At 37.6% G+C, this 26,928-nt stretch overlaps 1 protein-coding gene across 2 annotated transcripts in view; it reads right to left on the bottom strand.

The window, feature by feature from the left end:
- Window positions 1-26,928, bottom strand: part of hecw1.S (HECT, C2 and WW domain containing E3 ubiquitin protein ligase 1 S homeolog) — a 168,804-nt gene that overhangs the window by 52,834 nt on the left and 89,042 nt on the right. For both annotated transcript variants that reach the window (XM_018269351.2, XM_041567575.1), the window contains 4 exons: window positions 15,479-15,573; window positions 9,954-10,029; window positions 7,557-7,726; window positions 1,892-2,034 (listed from right to left, as the gene is read on the bottom strand). In XM_018269351.2, coding sequence (XP_018124840.1) covers window positions 1,892-2,034; window positions 7,557-7,726; window positions 9,954-10,029; window positions 15,479-15,573 — 484 coding nt within the window. The remainder of the gene's footprint in view (window positions 1-1,891; window positions 2,035-7,556; window positions 7,727-9,953; window positions 10,030-15,478; window positions 15,574-26,928) is intronic.

Raw genomic sequence — 26,928 nt, forward strand, 5'->3', positions numbered from 1 at the left:
CCTTATTGTCCTGGATTAATACTGGAATAATACTAACCATTCAATTGTAATGCACATTCTTTATTTTCTGATATCTGCTATTGCCAATTATTATCATCATTTATTTATATAGCGCTGTCAAGATACGCAGTGCTTTGCTGCAGTTATAGCAAACAGGGAATAAATGGTGGATAACAAACAAGGATTACAGAGTACAATAGGGTTAGAAGGACCTAGAGATTAGAGTTTACAAACTAAAAGGTTAGGGTACAATTGAGACATTAGGATTATATAAACACTTTGTCATTTTTGATACAGCAATGATTAATTAAAGTACATCGAATAAGCCTCTTTAAACAGATGGGTCTTTAAGGAGCGCTTGAAAGTTTGGAAAGAAGGAGAAAGTCTGACAGCTTGTGGCAGAGAGTTCCAGAGAAAAGCAGAAGCCCGAGAGAAGTCTTGTAGACGAGAATGGGCAGAAGTGATCAGAGGAGAAGTGAGGCAAAGATCAGAAGCAGAGCGTAGGTTTCGTGAAGGAGTGTATTTGGAGATTAGAGATGAAATATAGGGAGGGGTTTCATTATTAAGGGCCTTGAATGTGAGTGTAAGTAATTTGAATTTGATTCTAGATGAGATTGGGAGCCAGTGAAGGGACATGCATATGGGAGCAGCTGATGTTGAGCGGCGAGCTAGATGAATGCAATAAATGTTGTTATATATATGCATTTTTTATGTGTGTTTTTATATAGATTGGAGATCTATATATATATATCGAAGTAAATTACTGTGTGCGGCAAATGAGATACTTTTTTGCTATTTGATATCAAAGTTAATTTCATCTCACACACCACCCCCAGGGCAGCCATCAGGGGGGGACAGGGGGGAGAGTTGTAGGAGGCCCCGAGGGTAAGGGGGGCCCGGCCACGCCACACATACTTGATTAGCCGGGCCCCCCATCTTTCTGAGAGCTGCTGACTTCGGGAAGGCATGGACATTTAAGGGGCCCTGGCCACCAATTTTTTTTCTCATGTGGGGTCCTAGCCACCAATATTTTTTAATGGGGGGGCCCTGGCCACAAATGTTTTTTTTATGAGGGGCCCTGACCACCAATATCTTTTTTTATTAACATGTGGGAGGGGGCCCAGGAAATTTTGTCGTATGGGGCCCTGCGATATCTGATGGCGGTCCTGACCACCCCAATGGGGGTAGTGTAATCTTTATATAAAATAGTTGTGTGTGCGCCACCATTCTTTTATTAGTTGTAGACACTTTCCAAAGTCATTGGATCATTGCTGCTATTAAGAAGTTGAAATTTCTTTTTATCTAAAATATATACACTGTACTTTACTGAAGCAGAGGTTACAGCTCTTTCAAGTGGACCTGTCATCCAGACACAAAAATCTGTATAATAAAAGTCCTTTTCAAATTAAACATGAAATCCAATTTCTATTTTTTATTAAAGCATTCATTGCTGTTGTAAGCTCATTTAAAAATCTCAGCTGTCAATCAAATATTGTCTGCCCCTCCTCTATGCCAGTGGCATAGAGGCGGGGCAGACAATTAATTTCACTTTCCATTCAGCACTTCCTAGATGTCACTGCTCTCCACACATTCCCCCGTTCTCTTTACCGTTTAATTGTGTAGCCAGGGCAAGGAAATGGACATCAGGTCCCCCATTCTGGTGCACAAACAAGATAATGAGATGATGCAAGACTTGCCTTAATAACACTGTCCACAAAATGGCTGCTTCCTGCTTGCTATAATTATGAATCCCCAGACTGAAGGAAACAAGATTCAAATAATTTATATAGTGTAATGTAAGTTCATTTTGCTTGACTAATGTGATAAAATAGGATTTGGAATTTTTTTGGGTGACGGGTCCCCTTTCAGTAACATTGTGCTTAACACTTACCCAATTGCATGCCTTTCTAGCAGGCGCTGTACAGGCATTGAGAGCTTTCCCAAAAAGCGTTTGATGATTGGACGACTTTTAGCAAATTTATCCTTTACTTCTATTTCCAATACGTCAGTTGGAAGGGAGACAAAACTGAAAAGCTAGAGGAAACAACACTACGTAATCACATGTCATGTTTACAATATGAACAGGCTGTTGTTTAGAAAGATGCATTATTATACCAATAGCTGCCTAGTATTCTGTAAACATCACTAGAAAAAGGACAGTTGTAAACATAAAACACATATCAAACTTTCTTCTACATTAGCACACCTTTTAAAATTGATAAATGACCCAGGTGCTACCCACAAAATGTAGTAAATACAGATCCAGAATGAGTGGGTGCCCATTGATGTGAATTTTTATTCTTATTGGTGTGAATTGTTTTCTCTTTGCGACTTTTATTACATTCCCCCCTATGACACCTTCAAACATTTCTTAAAAGTGGGCAATGTGCAATTAAAATTTGCAATGCAATAACAGTTTACAGAAGAGTATTACATTGCGAAATGCAAATTGTTATTCTTATTTTCTTATTATTATTATTAATTGTTTTGCTCTGTGCAAGTTTTATTACAATGCCCCAAATATGTTTATAATAGGTATGGAAGTTTTTATAAAAAAATAAAATTTGGGCTTCATATGTTCAATCTGAAATGGATTTCATCTTAAAGCCACTCTGCTGATGAAGTGAGAGTTATGGCTGATATCAAAAGAAAATATGATGTATGATTCTAAATAGTTAAGTAATTAGGGAAAGATCTACAGTAGGTCTAGGTGGTTACGGTCTCAGGATAACGGCTGCAATTCTAAAGGTCAATCTCAACAATATTTATTACAATTGAAGCTGATCTTCCCAACTGATACAGTTTTATAGCTATTTATAACTATTTTTATAGCTTTACTGACTATAATTCATAAGGCTTAATCACAGTAAGATGTTTGATATGATGCAGCTAAAGAGTTTTCTCTTTTGCTATGTTGGCATTGTATTTCTAGTGTGCACTTTAGGAGATTAAGAAATTAGTGTATGGATATTATTGCCATTGTCCTTTTGTCTTTTGTGTAACATCCTCTAAATCCCTAGCTGGTGCTCTCCAGCTATTGAATTATAGCTTTCATAATGTTCTGATAAATTAATTCAAACTGACTTATTTCTTTATTTGTGCTATGGGCCCAAGTGGATACTCAAAGGGGTTTATTTAGGAGCATTACCACAAGAGAGTTTACTCTTTTGAAATATGTTGTGGAACATTTCCCAGAATGCTGGAAAGTTTGTCAGTCATGTATGGGAACCTTGTGCCCCATACAGCAAGTGCAGCTCATCCCATTTTGTTATGTATAGACTACCAGACTGAAAGTGCCACCATGGTCCTAGGAGTTCTATTGATGGGCCACATCATCTGCCACACCCTGCTCCTTCATTTGTGAGCGCAAGAGCAGCCCAGAACAGCCAGACCTCAGCAGTTGCTGGGTATATATAAAAAAGCTGATTTACAGGGTTAAGTGAATAAATCTGCACTCCCTGCAGACAGACTACCAAACGGTATCTCACTTGCCATGAATTTGATAATTTGTCCAGAATCAGCTATTTTCCTAAAAGCTGTTTAGGGAGAGAGGGAATTCCTGAGCTAAACTACATGTGATGTTTTCCACAAACCAAATTTAGCCCTTCTAGAATAATTTAGGTTAACAGTGGGCAACAATAATGTGTCAGCAGGGAAAAAAAGATCATAGCCAGACATTTCTTAAAACATCCCACAGTGTGCAATGCATGTTGCCTTTTATGTACAGTACCGGTATTTGTATGCAATTTGAAAGCAGATTTTCACTTAATACACACCACCATATTTATATTCAAGGGAGAAAACAAGAATTATATTATGTGGATGCCATAGAATATAACACTTTATTGGGGGAATGTAATATGTGCCACTATCGCATAAAAAGTTCACAGACACCTTTGCGAACATTAGTGAACAAGTTTGAGTCCTTTTTGACCAATTACAGACCTCAACGACTCCATCACAAGTTTTCGACCAAATAGCTGTGTATGTAATAAAATTTCACAATTGCAAAACGTTTTTTGTGACAAAATATTTAATGAAACTCCAGAGCAGATACCTTTGTTTAGCAATAAAGCTCAATATAATATTCACCAGCAAATGTTTTTTTATTGCGAGCAACCCTTAGCCATTTAAGTACCGATTTCGATTTTAATTCTATTCCTCCCTTGACAGTTTATATTTTAAGCATATTCTATCTAGACCATTGTACACTAAGGGGAGAACACTACCTGCACAATACAACAAGAGACACCATTGGGTCACACTACAGAATGCAACTGCTATAAAATCAAGCTTAGACTCATTTACACTTTCATTTACCAAAAGCGAGGAGTTCTGGCAGGCAAAGGGGCACGACCGGATAGCAAGAGTCTTTGGGCAGAAGGTCAAGGACAAGGCGTCTGGTGGAAACGGTACAGACCGGATCAGGACAGGCAGATAGCAGAATCGTCAGGCAGGCAAGGGGTCAAAACCAGATAATCAGACAGACTGGATAAGGCAGAAGGATGGTCAGACAGGCTGGGTTGAGGCAGGCAGATATCAGAATCGTCAGGCAGGCAAGGGTCAAACCAGGTTGTCAATCAAAGGGTTAAGCAGGAATCGTTGTCGTAGGCAGGCAAGGGTCAGAATACAGAATGCAGAGTAGTCAGGAACAGGCAGGGTCAAACACGGATAATCAGTCAGGATAGCAAATTCAGGAACAGGTAGCAAAAAGCTCAGGAAACCTCAGGATATGATCCTATAACGGGCACTGGCTACAGGTCTGAATGGCCCTTAAATAGGGATCCAATTGGCGCCAAAACGTGCGCAATTTCGCGACTTTGCACGCTGGCATGATTGCCTTTAAGAGGCGCGCCCTAGGAAACAAAGATGGCGCCCGCATGGAAGGATAGGAGCGGCGCAGTGGCCGTCCACGCCAAGGACGCGGGTTGGACCCCGCTGCCCACTAGACCACCAGGGTAAGTTTCTTACAGTAGCTCAGGGTGTTCACAGGATATATCTTCTGTCTCTTTTGATACTCTTTTGTCACTTTGTCAATGTGGAGCATGCAGTAGCATGCTCCAGTAGGCTCCTTGATTGCGAATTGGGAGGTTCTTAAGGGGCAGGAGATGGCTCCTGTGAACTCCATTGAGCTACTCTGCATTTTTATGGCAGGCTCCTAAATAATGGCACTTTTGAGTGTAATAGAATGTGTGGGTTAAGAGCAGGGGGCAAAATAGGCCAGTTGTGGGGAGCTGTGGTTTGGGGTGTTGATTAAAGGCTTTTTAAACCAGGGGTCTGCCATTTGTGGGGGATGTTTGATTTATTATTTATTGTGGGTCCAGTAATAAATCAAACAAAGTTTGTCCTGCAACTCAAGTAGGTGTCTGGTAAATGTTAACTAAACTCATTGGTTACTCTTTAATTTGAGAGCAGTAATTGCAGGTTACCGCTGAGGTTACCACCACCTCTAAAGGTGGCATTAGCTCCACGGGTCCCTAAAGCTTCCTGCATCAATATGTGCAGAGCACTTGTGCACAAATCATTTGATGGTAAAAGCAGAAACGAATGTCAATCAACTGTGTCAGTGCAATTGAGCAAGTTTTGCAATATCACACACTATTGCATCAGTTGTATTTTCCCCTTACACTGGCAATTATGCTATAATTATGTGGAAAATGCTGTAGTGTGTAATAAATATGGCAATTGCACACTGCATTTGTGGTACGTAAATGGCCCCTTTAGGGACCTTTTTATGAAGCCTTGATTTTTTTTCTAGTTGAGTTTTTTAGGGGGAAACATTTAAAGGAAAAAAACCTTGAATTTTGCTGCTAAAAATCGAAATCCAAAAATAATCGAAATCATGTAAAAGTTAATGGCAGATGTCCCTATAAGAATTTGAAGATGTCTCTTGCCTTCATAATCATTTTGTTTGTTTTTCTAGTGTCAAATTTGGAAAAGTTTCGAATTGACGATCGGTTTTGTTGCATGTTTTTGTTGCACCCATTTTATCAAGAATAATTATTGATAAATTCCAGCCATTCAGGTTTGGGAGTTTGGTTACTTTTTTTAAAAATAAAGTGAAAAAAAATCAAGTAAATAACCTCCTTAGTGTTTGGCTTCTTGCCATAGAACCACAGTTTTAGCTAGTAGTTTTTCTAGGTGTTTCTTTGCGGTTTGCATGTATCCAAGTGTTAGGCTGCCACCTACTGGAAATAATTCTTCTAGATAAAAAGTTTTGTTTTTGAAAGACATTATTTAATAAAATCCGACAAAATGTCTCACTATTTTCTTAAAACCACTTTGACCAAACGCCCATCCACAGTTTTACCGTATTTATGAATAAATTAACTCGAGAAAAATCTGGTGCAGGAAAAGACTTGAAAAAAACCCTGAATCCTAATGATTTTCTCTTGATTTTACACCCGGAAACTCAGATTGCCCGAAAACCACAAATTAATCAGATTATTGTATAAAACCCAGTGCAGCTCATGATATCTTCCATTTTTAAAATGACATCGCCATTGACTTCTACATGACCAGTGCAGGTTTGAAATGAAGTACTTTTTTAATCAGAATTTTAGCAGCATCAGTGTTTAATAAATCCTAAATAAATAGAGCTTTTTTTTCGACAAAAATAATTGTGTTATCCACTTTAAAACTCAGACCAGAAAAAAATTGGACTTTCATAAATAACCCACTAAAAAATGAATTTTATTAGTACACCAAGGGGGTAGATTTATTATGGGTCGAATTGAAAATTTTAATTTTAATTTTCAAATTTTTTTATGGTAAAAACTCTCAAATTCAAATTGTGAATTATCCAAACTTGATTTAAGTTTTAATTCGAATTTCAAGATTTATCATACTCTGGCCCTTTAAGAACTCAAATTCGACTATTTGCCACCCTTAAACCTGCCGAGTTCATGTATAAGTCAATGACGTTCAGGGACCAATCCTGACATTTGAGTTCTTTTTGGAGAAAAAACTCGAATCAAGATTAGAGTTTTAGATATTCGATTTTTTTTTGATAAATAACCCCTCAGTCGAATTTTGAGTATATTAGAATTTAATAGAGTTTTAAAAAACTCACATGAATTTGAAATTCGACCTACAGTATATGTGCCTCCAAGTGTACACATTTACTAAAAATTCAAGATTTATTAAGTGTAAAAACCACAAAAACTTGTTAAGGCAAATGGGAGGTGCGCTGATTCCATTGGGCCATATTTAAATAAATCATAATTTTAGAGGTTTTTGGATTTTTTTTATGCTGTAAATTTTCCGAAAAAAACTAAACTTTTTTTGAAATTTTCGAGGTATTTGTAATTTTCTTCGGATCATTCATTGACAATCATGGTTTTAGAGTTTGTGAGTTCAGTTGTGGTTTAAAAAACCTTTAAACCACTAAAACTAAACTCTACTAAATAAGCCTCATGTTATGGAAAACCTCATGAAAAGCTCACAGGTGTTGCTGCATTTTATCTATTTTACTATTTTTATTTTTTATCTAGGCAAAACAGTAAAGAAGTGCTTCTCTCTGCATATGTTTCGCTCAGCTCTGGTGAAGGATTTACCTCTCTTTTCCAGACAGGATTAACGTTGTTGCATACAATCTTTGATCTCTTCTCCTGTCCATGGTGAGGCAAGGCTGGGAATATGCTATGCTTTCCAGGCTGGATTGAGATCTTCAGGTAAGGGTCTGGATTGAAGAACATTCCTTTCTTTAAACCCAGAGCTTGGAAATCTAGAACCAAATTCACGTTACTGTACATGAGATTTGACATGTGGTATGCTAGAAAATTGCAGTTGAGATAAATACATTGGTTTTCTGAAATGTGAATATGATGTGCAGGTTTTCAAGGTAAACCATAAAACTCACTGGTATCAAGGTGCAGTTAATAGATATGTACCAATCTACAATTTAATTTTTAGTTTATTTGGACTACTTTGAAAAAAAGTCTGTCAAGAGTCACCGAAATTCATATGGGATTTGGTAATTATTGGCTTTAAATCAGTCAAAATAAAAACCATGCTCGATTATTTGCACTTGCTATTTTATGGCTAGACAAGAATGAAGCCTGTGGGATTTGCAGCTCAGTAGAGCACATACTGTATAGTGACTCAGGTGCCCAATACAGTAACCCATAGCAACCAATAAGCAATTAGCTGTGATTGGTCTAGCTTACTTTGAATGAAGAAAGTAAATGCGTGATTGATTTCTATGGGTTAATACACTGAACTTAATTGGTTCTGATATTAGAAAATAACGTGCTCATGTATATCTAGTGATGGAATACAGTATATCTCCTGTTTCATAATGAAATGCCTCCTTCTGTGATATATTCCTTCTCCATGTATTGATCTTCCTATCACTTCTAATCCTTTCCTTTTTACAGACAGAGAGCCAACAATTAAAGGATTTGATACAAAGTATTTCACTAACAAGTATATTTAATTCTGGAAGTTTGAAGCCACCTTTAATTTAAATTAGGAATTACATTTTGTTGTTGTAATTAAACCAAAAATATAGAATGAAAACAAAATTAATTCTAAGCAACTTATCAATATATAAAAACTACAAATGTTCAATTATTTTAATTTCTAAAAAAAACAAAACCTGTAGTCCTTTCCTATTCCTTGCACTTCTGGTTCTGACATGTACAATACAAACAATGCATTCAGTTTCTCTCCAGCCAAAATGCATTCGCCATTCGTTGATTAAAGGGGCAGTGCACTCCCTTGTTCAGCATGAGCCCAATGAATAGAACTTGCGCTGAACCTAGGTGGCCATAGACGTAACAATTACGATCTTTCTTGGAAAAGATCTTTCTAAGAAAGATTGTTCGTTTCAATACACACGTATAGAGCTGAATCGTCAGATATACAGGTAGATATACAGGCAGAAACAATAGAATTCTACCTGTATCTGACAATTCAGCACTAACAATGACCGATGTTTGTGTGCCTTCAAAGGCACCTGATCAAAATTTTCCATCCAGCCCGATCAACGAGCCGACAGATATTCAAGTTTTCCGCAGATATCGGTCGTCTCTTTTCCCACCATACATGCTCCGAATATCGGACAAAAATTAAACATGGCAAACAGGTGAACTAAAGCTACTCCACATTTGGCCTTTGCAAGGTAGATTATTAGATTACCAGTACACTGATAAACAGGAGTCCATTGTGCAGGGGGTTATCTGTTTACTGGAAATCTAATTATCTAAAGGTGGCCATACACGGGCCGATAAAAGCTGCCGACAGACCGTGTCGGCAGCTTATTGGCCCGTGTATGGGGGCCCCCGACGGGCTTCCCCGATCGAGATCTGGCCGAAAGTCGGCCAGATCTCGATCGGATGGGATTAAAAATCCCGTCGGATCGCGGCCGCATCTGTTTGGTGAACGCTAGGATCCGATCGTTGGGCCCTAGGGCCCACGATCGGATCAGCCCGATATTGCCCACCTCAAGGTGGGCATATCGGAGGGAGATCCGCTCGTTTGGCGACATCGCCAAACGAGTGGATCTATCCGTGTATGGCCACCTTAACTTGCACCAAGATTTTTCCAAACCATTGATTTTTCTTATTAAAAAAACAGGCAAAAAGTATATCTCGCACAAGTTCTATTCATTGAACTATATTGAATAAGGTTTTACAGACCTGGAAATTGGTGTCATAAAATTGTGCAGTGCATTGTGGGACATGAATTCTAGGAAAGGCGAAATCTGGCAATTGCTACATGGCTGCAATAGTTTCAGTGGTGCAAAACCAAAATTGGAAATCATTCACAGATACAATTAAGCTATTACATTTCTATATAACTAAAATAATAAACGTATTATAAGTTGATAGAATTGCATTTGCTTGCACTAGGAAAAATATATTATTATTGGGTTTAGTACATAATTAAAAAAAATGCTTTCTTTTAATTTCGGAATGATTTCACAGTTGATTAAAATATAAACTATTCACCTGACAAGGTAAAACTTATGAGTCTACGACTTCCTTGCCCCTGTGTTGTTTCTTCGTTGTTGATGTTTTTAAAGATCTGAAAGGAAAAGATGCATTCTTAGTGCTTATAATCATACAGCTAAGTGTCATAGTTATCTGCTGGATTTTGACCAAATAAGATAAAATGTACATTTCTGGGGCCAAAGTATACCAAGTGTCATGTGCATAGATGTCCATCCAATTGCATGTCAACAAAATGTAGTATGATGCCTCTAGAGAGGAAATTCCTGCTTTTTTTCCCCTGAGGCAATTCATTATACCATGCCAGACAAATATTATTAATTCCCATTGTAATAAATGCTTTTTAACAGATCTGTTGACTCCAGGGTCTGTATGAGTCTGTATTGTGTTTTTTTTATATCTGTTTAGGCCCCTTTCAATTATCCTGCCAAATCCTGGAATTTAGTCTTCTGCCCAATATTCATTTATCCTTATTTGATAATAAAAAAAGTAATTGTTTACATACAATGTACCTGTTAAGCCACTGGAACTATAAAAATAGTTGCTTAATTAAAGGGGTAATTCACCTTTCACTTTTAGGGGGTTATTTACTAAAACTCTACTTTTTCTTAAAAAAAATTCAACCAAACTCCAAACCTGAATCCCCTTACCAATAAAACTTCTTTAAAACAATTGCTTCGACAAAAAGCTCATGCAAATTTTACTAATTGTCACTTAGAAAACTGAAATGTATTGAATTATCGAAGGAAAACCAGCACAAGCAGCACAAAACTATAGAGAATCCTGAATGTAAAAATATGTTCCAATTGTTAAAGGGACCATCTGCTATTGACTTCTATCGACAGGTTTTAGCTGGAATATTTTAGGATTTGAATTTTAAGTAGCTTCACAGCATAATAAATCTCTAAAAAGTCAAGTTTTACTTCGCCCCTGGTCATGTGACTTGTGTCTGCACTTTAGGAGAGAAATGCTTTCTGGCAGGCTGCTGTTTTTCCTTCTCAATGTAACTGAATGTGTCTCAGTGAGACATGGGTTTTTACTATTGAGTGCTTAGATCTACCAGGCAGCTGTTATCTTGTTACATTCCCATTGTTCTGTTGTTTGGCTGCTGGGGGGGGGGAGGGAGGGGGGTGATATCACTCCAACTTGCAGTACAGCAGTAAAGAGTGATTGAAGTTTATCAGAGCACAAGTCACATGACTTGGGGCAGCTGGGAAATTGACAATATGTCTAGCCCCATGTCAGATTTCAAAATTGAATATAAAAAAATCTGTTTGCTCTTTTGAGAAATGGATTTCAGTGCAGAATTCCACTGGAGCAGCACTATTAACTGATTCATTTAGATTTTTTTTTTCCCATGACAGTATCCCTTTAAAAATTAAACATTAAGGCATTCTGGGTTCCTAAACATCTGGGGACCCAAGGTTAAGCAGCTTGTGGGTGAAGAAATCTATTGCTGGAGAAGGTGATAGGAAGTGCTTTCTCTCTTCTTTTGCCTAGTTCCTTAAGTTGCAGCACTATAATGTGACCCATACATTTTTAGGCAATCTATGGGAGGGGCTGCAGAAGGTGATAGGAAGCTTTCTTTCTTCTTTTGCCCAGTAGCTAAAGCTGGTGTTGAACTGCAAGTTGCAGAGCTATTGACACATAAAAGTGACCCATACATTTTTAGGCATACAAAGATTACGCAACATTTTAGTAAATCTTAAAAAACTTAACATAATGATGTTCATGCTGATACAACTCCTTAAAGTGGTGGTTCACCTTTAAGGTAATTTTTAGTATGTTATAGAATGGCCGATTCTAAGCAACTCTTCAATTGGTTTTGATTATATATTTTTTATAGTTTTATAATTATTTGCCTTTTCCTTCTGACTCTTTGCAGCTTTCAAATGGGCCTTCTAAAAAGGCTCTGTAAGGCTACAAATGTATTGTTCTTCCTAATTTTTATTACTCATCTTTCTATTCAGGCCCACTCCTATTCATATTCCTGTCTCTAATTCAAATCAGTGCATGGTTGCTAGGGTAACTTGAACCCTAGCAACCACGATGTTGAAATTGCAATCTGAAGAGCTGCTGAATAAAAAGCTAAATAACTCAAAAACCACTTATAATAAAAAATGAAAACCAATTGCAAATTGTTTCAGAATATCACTCTCTACATCATACTAAAAGTTATTTCAAAGGTGAACCACCCCTTTAAGTACCCCTTATACGTTGTTATCTTTTACAGCAATTTAAAAATTGCTGTTCTAGAGAAACTAAAGGAAAATAGATGATAGAAATAGATGATAAAAGAGCCACACATTTGCTTTGAGGTTATTTCAGTCCCTAGTCTACTTCAGCAAATTATTGCTTGTAAATATTTATGAAAAGAATCAAACTAGTGCAGTGTACTCTTGTTTGGGAAATATTTTGCAACTGTATGAATATAAAAAACAAATACAGAAGAAGACCGATTGGACAGCATTTTTTACATGCTAATAAGACTAAAATGCTGCAGGCACAATCTTCAATTCTGAGAAATCATAATGAAATGTTGGATTGTGGAATTAATTAGATCTATGTTGCTTTTATGCTCGAACCTATGTTCTTTTTCATCTTACAACAATGAATGTTCAATAAAGTGAAAGCAAGTCTGAGAGCTCAGGTGGTTTTATGTTTTGTGACAATGACTAGCTTTAGGTTCTCCCGTAGTATTGTCTTCTAATTCACTTGACTTTCCGTGTATTATTTGGAAGTGCAAATGGAGCTGGAAAAAAACTGGTGGTTTCTCTGAGAGATGAATAGCAACCTGCCTGTAAAAATTATTGTGAAGCTCAGCAGCTTCAGTAATTCTTTTGACAGCTGCCTAACATATCCATAGGCAACTGTGTCTGTGACACTGTTCATTTCCGAAGCACGACGATCATGTGTGGTGATTGTAGCAACATGATCTCATCTGAACTTTTTTAATCTCCACGTACACCCATATACCCCCACACATGAAACACCAGACAATGTGCAGCAGGAATATATTATAATTCTTATAATGGCCCCAAAATGGGGTCAATTAAAGTGGCACAAACAGATCAACAGCAATTGTGTTGATTTTAAAAGGGATTTTAAAAGGTATGGTATGAAATTAATAATTCTAAAGATACTGCTAATGGTTTGTCATACATTTTTACAGTATTTTTGGTCTCCTGGTCATTCTCCTCTTGATTTCCAAAGTCAAGGCATTCTGGAAAGTGTTTCCAGATTGGAATTTAAAATGACACTGAAATATTCAACCTCCTTACAGGAATTTTTCAGCATATTAACTACTTTCTAAACTCTTATTTGGCCTGTGTCCAGCATGTGCCCTCCAATTGTTGCTGAAGCTGACACACTACCTTGATAAAGGTAACAAAAATAATGTTTCAGCATCAGAAATCTGACACAAGGGTCTAGATAGTTCCCTAGAGAACCCCCACATCTTCCTCATCTCTTGAAGAATTTATAAAGTTCTTCAGAATAAAAGATAAATATGAGAGGGACTGAACAGAAAAAAACAATATAAACTGCACCCATTCTTGCACAAGCCTTAAAGGAGAACTAAAGCTTAACCAAAAGTAGGGCAAACATGTCATACATTATGTTTTGGGCTTCTGTACCAGCCCAAGGCAACCACAGCCCTTTAGCAGTAAAGAGTCGTGCCTCCAAAGATGCTATTGCTGTTCTGATATTTTTACAATATATTATTATTATATTAGTTATTTTGCTTTGACCGCTTATGTACTGAAAGTTTAATCGTATGATCTGCTTGTTTGGTCATGCATTTCGACCATCCATCACCACAGAACTGATTCTTTAAACAAATGTAATATCTTTGTCTTTACAAAAAAAAGTTCACAGAATTAAGTTTGTGCTCATTCACTTACAACCCACTGCCCTTATGTCTTTTATTTTATCATCAACTCCAGGGCATGATATTGGCATGATATTGGGAATCACTCCACCAAAGAGTTTTTAAATGACTGTAACTCAAAATAAACACAGCTGATGCAAAATTCATGATTCATGATGCATTTTGCTGTGTACATTTAAATTCTGTTAAAGATTTTCTTGTACTTTCAGGAAAGACCACACAGGCTCAGGCCTAGGGATGTTAGGGGTAGCAAGCAGGCTGCACATTGCACTATGTGACAGTGTGTGTATAGGGTACTAATTTCATAATTGCTCCCCCGTATAGCTGCCACACCTGTGATTTATTAAATCTCATAAAAATGTCCTAATCTGATCCGACATAGGCAGAGAAATAGTAACGTCACTATGTATACTGTCCGGCAAAAACACTGTTTCTCTGCCGATGTTGGATCACATATAAGGAGATTTTTTTATGCAGTTTAAATGCAACAGACGGGAGCCGCAAAGCAGTTCGGCCTAGGGGGGCAAGAAATCTGAACTTGTGTAATTTACAGAACCACATTTTACTTTCCATGTCCACTTGATAAAGTCATAATGCATTTCAGTGCAAATAAACAAACATACCTCTTTTTGAAATACCATCTACAATTACAGAACATACATTAGCACTAACAAAGCCTTTGTATAATTAGGTAGGCTTTTAAAGTGTTAAATGTCTCTGACATGGCTTAACAAGAAAGCAGGAGCTATACTGTATGTCCTTCTGGGTAACGAATACAAAAGGGATCAATGGAAACAAAATGGCTTTACTTTGCAAATAATAATCTTTTTGAGTACAGGACCAGCTGAGACAGCTTTCCCTTGGCATATTATCCCTTGGCCAAACAATGTTAGCTGCAGTAGATGGAGTCATGCCAATTATGCAAAATGTGCTTGACTGAAACCATAAGGCATCAATAAAAATGAGCAATTTGGGATTAAAAAGCCTTGAAACCAACATGAGGTTTAGGAAGTGAGTCCAGTAATACATTCAGGCTTAGTCTTTTATTCATATTCAAGAATCAAGACTTTATTCAGTTCCACTGCTCATATACATATATCCAGGAACAATTCTCCCATGTGTTTGGGACTAACCCTCTTTAGAACATTTCGACATGGCCTTCTGTCACTAATGAAGTGATTTTAGTTATTTTAAAAGGGAATTTTTAACATCAAACCCATTTGAGTCATCACTGCGCAGGGAGCATTCAGTTTGCAAAGAGGCCTTTACATATATGCTCAGTGGTGTCTCTGGGGACTAGGGTTGCCACCTTTTCTGGAAAAAAATATCGGCCTTCCTATATTCTGGCCATTTTTTCCTATTAATAACATTGGCATCAAGCATCATTTTTATCAGCCAGGTGGCAACCCCCATAGCCTTGCCCACAAATTCTGTTGTGACCTAAAATGTATTCCACTCATCCCTTAATATATCCTCCAAAAGGAGGAATAATGGATCAGATTAGCAATTTACCAATTTAATCTATACACTGTTGTATTAAAGTATAATAAAGCAATAATTAATTTGCTAGCTTGTTGACACCCCTTATGTTGTCTGGCAGTGGGCATAAGTTATTCCTATTAATGGCTGTACTTACAGGGGCAGTTGGATTTTTCACAGTGATGCTGGGAGTTGTAGCACGTAACGCCCCACTCACGCCATGGTAGTATTTGAAACAGATTTTTGTTTCAGCTGAAAAAGAGAAATTGTTGGATTAATTAACATGCTGTCGGAAACATGTCTCTTACACATACACTTCAATAAACTGAAGAAACACAGCTCCTACTCTTGTTCAATAAGCAAATCCTTTGTTAACAGTAACCAATTATATATATATATATATATATATATATATATATATATATATAGATATACATGTTTAGGAGCACTCACGGATGTAGCTTGAAGTGACTTCATTCAAATTTTCACAAAATCCCTATGCGTTTCAGTTTTACATGTAGATGTGGGGGATTTTGTGTAAATTTGAATAAAGTCACTTGAAGCTATATCCGTGTATATACTTCTTGTTATCCATAACAATGAGGAGCACCCGGGATCTGACTTGCTATAATTTGGTGCATGTGCATAGGGGTCTTCTGTATCCCCTTAATACAAATTTCATAAGGTGCACAACACTACTACTTTAAAAAATATTTATTAGAAAAGCTTTTAAAAGTTAACATTAGGGCTCTTACTGACGAGCTGCACTCCCCTGCGTTCCGTTTTTCTGCATTCAGCCGCAGGGGAGCGCAGGAATAGACGTATTTAGCTTTTTTCAATGGGGATGTACTCACACTGGCACGTGTAGGCGCCGAACGCAGGAAAAATGCAGCATGTTGCGTCTCAACCTGCGTTCTGCGCCTACACAAGCCTGTATGTCGTCACTTTTAATTTTTGAAGTAATGGCCCTTTAAATAGCTTTGCATTTTAAATGTTAAAGGGAAAAGGGAAAACCTGAATTTTATGGATAATGAAGAATGCTAAAAATTTTACACAGCTTAAAAAGTGCCCAGGTTACATTGATCTGGAGCCATGCATGGCTGGATATAGGTTATTTTCAAATGCTATACTGAGAAATCGTTACCTCCACAGGTAGACTATTTGCATTTGAATTAGTGGCCTTATTAAGTGAAAAGTGATGTCAAAATCTCTTTCACAGTAAAAGCATATAAAAAGAAACACTATGTGGTTCTCATCAATAAAAGACTGAGCAAGAAATAAAGCAAATGTTAATAACAGGGAAAAGCAATGCATTAAAGTGAAAATGTCCTTTCAATTCAATGGGATTTTTTTTATTTGATGTATGTGATACAGATTTAATGCAATCCTTTCTCTTCTATAGCTCACAAACTATGCCCAATGAAATAGCTGCAATGTCATTCAAACCTTAAAAAGGCAAGTTAATCTGTACACACTGTTATTGTATGACAATCAACAATCGATCTTCTATTTTTATTTTATGTATTTACAGTATATTGTTGAATGTTGGTTTCTGTTGATTAAGTGACCTAAGCAGTAATTTAATGGACACAATAGGCAAGGAATAGGAAAGAACGTGAATGGAAAGATAATGACTAAAAATAGCTAACAACCAGGGATCAATTTACATGGAAAAGGCAGACTAGAAAGGCGAATGATTAACCTTTTGTGATGCCATGGACTGTACAGCACTCTACAGCACTGATGTATGAGTGCCAACACAGTGGATTCTTAGGGGGCTATTTATCAAAACCCATATTTATCCCATTATTTTCTGAAATATACTCCAAATCTGCATGGGTTATTTCCTGTTATTTATCAATACATTTTCCTGAAAAAATCCAGTTTGGGAGAAAATCGTCCAAAAATTAAATCGTACAAATTTTTGGGATTTTCCTACCAAAAACTCCTGGGACTTCTCCCATTGACTTATATACAACCTTGGCATGCCTGAGATGCCGGATTTTCAGATTCTGACTTCTTCCATCCTTGCGGTATAATAAATCATGAAAAATTCGATTTTTGTTTTCTCACAAAAAAATCAGATTTTAGAGTAAATAAACTTGAATTTTTTTGGCATTCGGACTTTAATAAATAACCACCTTAATAAATTCAGAAAAATTCGGTTTTTGTTTTCTCACTAAAAAATCGGATTTTAGAGTAAATAAACTTGAATTTTTTTGGCATTCGGTCTTTAATAAATAACCCCCATAATGTTCAGGTTAATTTATTTTCAATATGAGTTGCTTCAAGTACCATGGAAAGTGATAAAACCACCAACAATTTAAGTGGACATGTAGGGGCCCATTTAGTTAGCTCGAGTGAAGGAATAGAAGAAAAAAAACTTTAAATTGGGCTACTTCGACCACGACTTCGAATCGAACGATTTGAACTAAAAATCATTCGACTATTCGACCATTCGATAGTTGAAGTACTATCTCTTTAAGAAAAAACTTCGACCCCCTAGTTCACCACCTAAAAGCTACCGAAGTCAATGTTAGCCTATGGGGAAGGTCCCCATAGGCTTCCTAATCGATATTTCTTATATTCATAATCGATATTTGAAGTCGAACGATTTAACTTCGAAGGTCGAATATCAAGGGTTAATTAACCCTCGATATTCGACCATAAGTAAATTTGCCCCGTAATATGAAAATCTGATTAGATCCCTTTAGTCTACATGACAGCAAAGACTATATTTAAGGTTAAATAGCAGAGAAAGGAATCAGCACAGATCTTGCAGTCTGGTCTTGCCAAGGTCATTTATTTGCAACTGCTCTTATGCTAAATAGATCAGATATGCACTGGGCTCACATTTTAAAATGTTCTATAAGTAAACATATTAATAAACAATACATGATGAGAAACGCAATTTTACATTTTCAAATACAGCATGTTTTTTATGGCAAATATAAATCAAAAGAACACTGGGTTCATTTAAAAGACAAGTGCAATCATCTGCTGTGCATAAAGCCATACTGGTCCATACTCATAAAGTTGTGACCTGAAATTTATTCCACTTATCCCTTAATATACACTCTAAAAGCTTTTCTACTACAGATGTTGAATTCTCTGTAGTAGTGACCTATAGTCGCCAACTGTGAGTGGGAAAAATGGATCCCATTACCAATTCACTAATGTCTTGGTACAATGCTAGACATCAAAATATCACAAAAGGTTAAAAAAATATCTGTTAACCACAAAGCTAAGTTCCTTTAGTAGCCTGTAGTAAATACCATCAGTACTTGAATCTTTGTTGGATTTTGGTATTCTCTTTTGAATCAAACAATCACAGGGGGAGCAGACAGGGCCGGAACTAGGGGTAGGCAGAGTAGGCACATGTCTAGGGCGCAAGCTGGGGGGGGGGGCACCAGGCACATACCTTCTCTGCCTCCTATGCCCTAGTCCCATCCCCTCTCCATTCTCATGCTGGCTGTTCCCAGCTGAGTCTACTTAAGTCTAGTTCAGCTCAGCTGAGTCTAGTTAAGTCTACTAGAAAATCATGCAAACTTTGAATAAAACCAACCATGTCCAATAAGGATTAACTATATCTCAGTTTGGATCAAGTACAATGTACTGTTTATTATAACAGAGAAAAAGGATTATTTGACTTTATTTGCATTATCTGACTTTAATGGAGACTGCATTTCCAAAATTTGGAGCTTTCTGGATAAAGTATCACATACCTGAATAGTAAAGCAATGAATATGTAGGGACCATAGGTTTAAGTTTGCTATTAGCTTGGGAAATCCCCCTCTGTTTTGGGATTTCCCTGTTGGCTTTTCCCTCTATTTTGTAAAGAAACTCATGTTACTTATAACCTGGGCTGGATTTATTCCTTTATGGCCTGGGTGGGTGGCTGGAAAACCAGGTCTCCTCCTCTTTGGCTTCCGCCTGCTGAGGAAGGTGGGGGTCTGAGGAGAGTCTGGGACAGAAAGGCCACAGTAAAGGAAGGCCCAAAGGGAGGTGAGCCCAAAGGGAGGTGAACCTTTAGTGAAGTTGGGTAACATCTTCACCTGTGAATGAAGTACAGTAGAACCCCCATTTTACATCTCCTGATTTTAAGTTTTCCCTCATTTTACATTGTTGTTTTGTGGTCCCACCTATATATTATGCATTATACATTTCCCTGATTTTACATTTTCCTGGATTTTACACAATTTTTTCTGGTCCCCTGAAAAACATAAAATGGGGTTTCTATGTATATGTAGATAATGGTTGGTGAGCTCATGTTATAGTACACTTGAAGGTATTTCACCCAGGTATAGTGCCTGTTAGTGTAGAGCAGATAAGGAGTCAGGTTAACAAATTCCTTAGAGATACCCCTGGAGGAGATCCAGGTACAGTAAAGGATGACATAGAGCTGCAGTTGGATCCTAAGTCTTTCCTCAGGGATGTCAGTGCTCTTCTGTTAAATATTGCTGTGGCCACCCAACTCAATTATTGGCACTTTGCGAGTACTTATTTTTAAGTGATATATAAATTTGTATTATTGGTTCAAGAACTCCTGGTATCCAGACATCCTGTTTGTGCAGAGAAAAGGTAAAGTTGTGTAACACATCACCCTTCCTCCATACATGTTTGCGAGGGCCCAGCTGAGAGTCTAATGTAACTGGTGCTCTACACCAGTTAAGTGGGAGCTAGTCCTACTTTATTTTGACATATACTTTGCATATTGAATTAACAAGCACAGGTATTGGATCAGTTATCTGGAAACCCATTATCCAGAAAGCTCAGAATTATGAGAAGGCCATCTCCCATTTTTTTAAATATTTGATTTCCTTTTTCTCTGTATAAAACAGTACCTTGTACTTGATCCCAACTGAGATTTAATTAATCCTCAATGGATTCAATCCGGAAAACTTCAGGTTCTAAGTATTCTGGATAATAGGTCATGCACGTGTATGTATGTATATATATATATATATATATATATATATATATATATATATATATATATATATATATATATATATATATATATAGGTGTTTTTATATTTTTTTTTATACACTTTTGCTCTGTGGATTTTTCTGCTGTTGGTTACTGCATTTTATGTAATAATAAATTATGATTTTATTTGGAACATAATGCATGTTTGTGTGGATCTGTTTTAATGAATTTCAGGTTGTCTGAAATTCAGACATGGAAAAGAAACCCAGTAGTCCTAAATAATAAACCCCTAAATAATAACACTGATTAGGTCATATGTAAAATAAGAGCTGCCACTGACTTCCTTTTGACTCAATAGGTTTAGGGTACCACCCAACTACTGATAGGAATTATAATGATTCACACAGCACAAATCACTGTGCAAGTATTTTGCAGTGATCCCCTGCCAATATCTAATGGATTGAGCATTTAGCAATATTGATCTAACCATACCAGATTCTCTACAGTTATGTTTCTCAAAGCACTTATAGAAGCTGTATGCTAAAATACTGGAAGAGAAAGGGGCAGAAGGTTGGGAGATGGGAAGAGTAACAGAACTAATATGGGAAATACCATTTTATAAAGCGAAGTATTCATCTATTCAGGAGCACAACATTTACCAGGAAGCATTCTTTTCCTGTCTCACCCAAATGGCTCTATGCCCAGAAGGCATTTCCCAGATGGTTAGAAATCTTCTGCAGGTAGAGGCAAAAATAACTTTCTTACAATCCATAGATCTCTAATGTGTCATTGTCTGCAAGCTTTGCATTGTATGTCAGTCTCGCCCCCACCCATTACCTGTGCACGGGATCACTGTTTTGCAGGCTCTGGAGAGGAGGGAAGAAACTGTGGTTTAAGCAATTTCCTAGCACTAATGCTACGTTCAGACAGGGATCGGAAAATTGCATGATTTTTTCCTTCCATAGTGACAATATTGAAAAGCATGTGTGTCTTACTAAATATCTGGCACTTAAGGAGGCTAAACCTTTATTATTGCATATAACCTTGTTGTCTATTACTTAGTTCTTAAAAAAGGAAACACAGTACCCTGTTATATAACACAAGGTACAAGTACCTGTTCAGGAACTTATAAGTCATATACAATGAAAAGTAATCAGAAAATTAACTGAGACTGATTAATTCGCTGTTGTAGCAAAACACAGTCCATTTATAAAGGCTGCCAGGGTAAAGCATCCTGTATCGGTACCTCATATTTCATTTTATATTCTATAGATTATATTCCTTTGTTCCTTGCTGACTTTTATACAATAATATTTGTAAATATGTTATTGCAAGCTACATAATTTATATTCTTGGCTTCTTGTCTTAAATCCACTGACTTCCCCCAGAGTACCAGAGAGCACGCATGCAACAGAGTTTTAAATATTAATGTGTTTTTCTCAGCACTAGACATTCAAGCTTTTCTCTTGAAGCAGAAACAGTTTGCTTTAACCAGCAGGAGCAATCATTATCCGTTACCTTCTTTTCATTTTTGTGTGTGTGATTCTCTATAGCTATTGTGTTAAATGTTACATTTTAAAAAATCCTTTATAAAAATTAATAATTTTGGCTTTACATAAAAAATGGAAAAGGTTTATAATTGAAGATATATTGTGCTAGCATTCAGGCATTGGCCTGTCAAAATCTCCAAAATCAAGTTTATTAACAGAAGAGACAGGAAGGAAGGGGAGAGTAATGAAAGGGAAGGGCGGGGAAGGGCAGGGGAGGGAGGTAGGGGGAATGACCATGGGAGGGGAGAGTGATGGAGTGGAAGAGTGAGGCGAGGGGAGGAGGGGAGCAAACCACCCGGATTAGGGGTAGGCAGAAAACTTTTGAACAGCACCCCCCCGCATCTTTGCACCCTAGGCAGGTGCCCCTTCTGCCTACCCCTAGTTCCAGCCCTGCTTCGCAGAGCTCAGTTGCAGTGATCTTTATTCCATTCTAGCCATTTGGCATTGCCTAATATAATGTTAGTTTTTATCTCCCACAAATTTCTCTTGTGCTGTCATTGCTATTGGAGACAGTTTTGTCTCCAGCCCCTTTTTGCTGCCCCTGGTAACCAGATGCACACTACACCTATGTTACAGCACCAGTGGCACTGGCTATTGTTACGTTGTTTGCAGCAGGAAAAAATGTTGGGTTGAGGAAGCATACTAATAAATCTTTTATATGTTTTATACTATAAGAAAACATTTTATCTATATGTGAAAAAGAATTATGTAACATCCACTTCGATTTGGGTGTTTCTGTCAAGAACAATTCCCCAATCTATAGCAGATCATTCAGCTATGTATTTATGCAAGTCATACATTTTGCACTTAATTCAGCAGGGTTTTTAAAAAAGCTTCTTCAATTCTTCCTGATGCAAAAACAATAATAAAGATTAGCAGGAGGTCGCAATTAAGTAATAAGACTGTTGTACCACTGAACTAAAATTTCTACCTCCTCAGATGTTAAATACAGTATTCTGCTTCTCTCATACAACAGATGACAAATGCGTTAATCAATACAACCATTATGTTCATGATTGCGACTAGAACTACAATGTCAAATTTGTTTCTTAATAATATTATATGACTCGGTGCTACCCATGGGCAGCTTTATAATATTGTGGTCCTGTTTGCTTTACTTTATTTGTCCTATTATGTTTCTTGAGTTATCCTGTAAATTATAATTTTATATTTCTGCATGTCAAATGAACTTTCTCAGAGCAGGGGCAGAAATAAATTGTGGCCAGGCATAATTTATAGGCATACTAGCCTGACATACATTGTTCTATACCAGTTATATGACATTTACTGCACAGGCAATAATCACTTGCAGAATTTTATAAGCTTCATTTCTCGGTTCCCACATACAGTAAGCTATTTAACAAGGTGCTCATTGAAATGCAATACAACCTATATTGGACAATATATAAACCAAAATCCTTAGTGGATCATAAACTGTACTACCAGTGAAGGCCCATACAAAATAAAACATACCACAATGTATGGGGATTTATTTAGAACCATATACCTATTTAACCCCAGCAAGGTGCATGCAATTAATAATGGCTAATTTATAGCCCGCATTAATGGAGGTGTCCACATTTATTTTAATTTACCATATTTACCCACACCGATATGGGACTTAACCTCCAAATGCAAATGAACAATGCTAGATAACCAAGGCCATATGAAAATAGTTGTATTAAAAAGCAATATTTATTATCACCATGCCAAAATTACTAAAACCATTTAAAATAAGCAGCGCTGCTTGGGGGGTGGGGATCCCAATATCCCTATTATTTCTCACTGTTAAATACAATGCAATAAGGGAGACTGCGTGCACGCTGTTGATAGAAGCCACCAATTGTTTCAGTTGTAACAAACTTTTGATCAAGTGCACGGAGCATCAATCTGAATAAATCCATGATTAAGTGTTCATGAGAAGAGAAAAGCGATGTATCATCGCAGCTTTGGTATAAGTCGCCAATAAGGTGCTTAATTCCGTGGCGAGAGAGATGGTTGATCCCATAAGGTTAGTGAGTAGTATGGAATATTGGAATCCCTCTTCCCCTTTTCTCTTGAGGACGATGCGCAACAGTGGAATAAGCGGTTGTGACATTTGGATGTGAGCACGGAGCGTTGAGTATTCGGTGTGGGAGGTGATCCATTACGGTCAGTACACTTTCTTTCTTGAACAGCGGCCTGCTACAGCGTGGTTGGATGAACATGATTGCATAGCGATCGCAAGGCACTGTGACTCTGATGTCCATTGGATATACATAAGTGACAATCTTTTTAGCACCTAATGTTCATATGACACAGCTTGAACTATTCTGGGCACCAAATATTTAACCCCACACCGGCTCCGCCCCCACATACCGCTATATATCATACTACTCACTAACCTTATGGGATCAACCATCTCTCTCGCCACGGAATTAAGCACCTTATTGGCGACTTATACCACAGCTGCGATGATACATCGCTTTTCTCTTCTCATGAACACTTAATCACGGATTTATCCAGATTGATGCTCCGTGCACTTGATCAAAAGTTTGTTACAACTGAAACAATTGGTGGCTTCTATCAACAGCGTGCACGCAGCTCCCTTATTGCATTGTATTTAACAGTGAGAAATAATAGGGATATTGGGATCCCCACCCCCCAAGCAGCGCTGCTTATTTTAAATGGTTTTAGTAATTTTGGCATGGTGATAATAAATATTGCTTTTTAATACAGCTATTTTCGTATGGCCTTGGTTATCTAGCATTGTTCATTTGCATTTGGAGGTTAAGTCCCATATCGGTGTGGTATATTTAGAACATTGCATGTAGAAGTGGTAGTATCATATAGTGTACACTGAAGCCATGTTAGGCTACATGAGGGCAAAGTTATCTAAAGAAATGCATTTTTAAGCAACTGTTCAATGACAGACAAATTAGAAGTATGTGAAAAGGTATTGAGTTGAGTGGTAGATCAGACGAAGAGCATAACAAATGGTTTGATGAGAACTTGGGTTGAGCAGAGTTGTGAACTGCTCTGGTGGCAGAAGCCAGTACAGAGAGTGGCAGAAGAAGATTGCTGAGGTATATAACCCTGGCAGAAGTATTTATTATGGACTGGAAAGGTGACAGTCTTTGAAGGTGTAGAGCAATTAACAGAGAGTAGCACTAATCAATATATGATATGATGTGAGAGTGAATCAGAATTTTGGTAGCAACTGTACTGCATTCCAAATGATGACCAGTCCTTCCAAGCCTGGGTCACTACAGATGTCTCCCCTACCAGCAACTGTTTGGGATGAAACTGAAGTAGAAAGTTACAATAAAGTATATGTTTAAAGGGTTTGTTTAGTTGCGCTGTAGAGAGTAATTTCTGAGAAATTGGGTCAGTGACCCCATTTGAGAGCAGGGAAGAGGCAAAAGTAGCCATTCTATAACATACTAAAAGTTAACATAAAGGTGAACCACCCCTTTAATGAATTCAATCTACTTAGGGTGTAAGCATACTACCTGCTTTGGATAGCATATTTTCAGCCTATGGTACAAACCAAATGGTTGAAACAGACAATGGGACACACATATTTGCAAAAAATCTGTGATGTATACATAGGAAAAGAACTGTAATGGCCACTGGTGAAATTGTGGAAATATTTATAAGCATTTTAGGGAGAATAAGGTTTACAAACCATGAATAGAACCCCCCAAATATTTGCCAGTTATAGAAACCACCCCCTATCTACAACTAATAGTGTTCAATAGACTCATTTGCATCGTCCTAGTATTCGGCTAGGACAAGACAATATTGGAACACAGCCTGTGTTCCTCTGCAGGCCAAGAATCCACTGCACCCACTGCTCTTCAGCCCACAGTTAAAAAAGCAATGGGAGCAGCAGGGCAGCCTTCCACCCACTGGCTGCATCAAGAGATAGCAAAGAAGCAGAGCTGTTTGGGGAAGAGCCGATAGGGGGAAAGCAGGTTGGTGTGAGGATTGTGAGAAGTGTGTGTGGGGGGGGGTGTCTGAGCGCAGGGGAGTTGTTTGTGAACATGTTGGGATGTTGGTTGGGCAGGCACTGCCGACTTTTGGCCTGTGTATGGACAACTTTGTATTCTACCCATTCTACCCAGTCATCGGAGTAAATTAGGTTTGCCACTTTCGCTGGTGGTGAATCCCGAACAAAGAGGGTGGGGCAGTGATGCTGTGTGTGGTAACGATGATATCAGAAGCGGGAATAATGATGCAGATGGGCTTGAAAAACAGGGATGTCCCATCCAAAACTACACGGTAGCAACCTTATCTCTATCTATATTGTACCTGAGAAGTAAGTCCTACCTTTTCTATTATATAGAAATTAGTTATCCTGAAAGCACTGAAATACAACAATGCTAATTTGAAAGAGACAAAACCATCCGATTGGATTTAATTAATGTTTTGATTATTTATTAGTAGGTAAGGAGATCCAAATGACAGAAAGATCCCTTATCAGGAAACCCCATATACCGAACATTCTAAATAACAGGTCCCATACCTGTATGTAAATATTTTTTCATTTATTGGCCAGGTTATTGTTCGGATTTCATAAGGCTGGAAAACAGGGCAAAACTGAACAGGTAGCAATCCTAGAGTAAATTAACCAATTACTTGGAAGTGAAGAGACAAAAGCTTGCTCACAAAGTGTGACATTGAGCCTTGATGAAGTGATGACCCAGCTAGTCAAGGCTACTTACATGAAGACTGAAAAGAAATCAGGCCTCAGATATGATATATGGGCTAAGCTAGGAGCAAAACCATACATCATTTTGGTGGTAATCTAGAAAGAAAATGTGCTTGAAAAAAATGCAGAGTGTGTGCACTTTGTGCTCCTTTAGTAGATGAGACCTGTATTCTCTTCACACAACATACATAGAGAAAGATGTGGATAGCTAAACTGAATAAATTTTTCATAATAGTATTGTTCGATCAAAATGTTGCTGGACTAAAACTCACAGAATGGTCCTACAAATAATAAGGGATGTGAGTTGCATTCCAGCAATACCAGAGATTAATTCTTGATTCTCATGGCTCTCATGGGTTAGTGGCTCAATAAATGCAAAAGGACCCTCGTGAGACTGCTTCCTGCTCTGTTCACCCAGCTCCCTAGTTTTTAGT

Source organism: Xenopus laevis, chromosome 6S (genome assembly GCF_017654675.1).
Source record: "Xenopus laevis strain J_2021 chromosome 6S, Xenopus_laevis_v10.1, whole genome shotgun sequence".
In the NCBI taxonomy this organism is placed as follows: Eukaryota; Metazoa; Chordata; class Amphibia; order Anura; family Pipidae; genus Xenopus; species Xenopus laevis.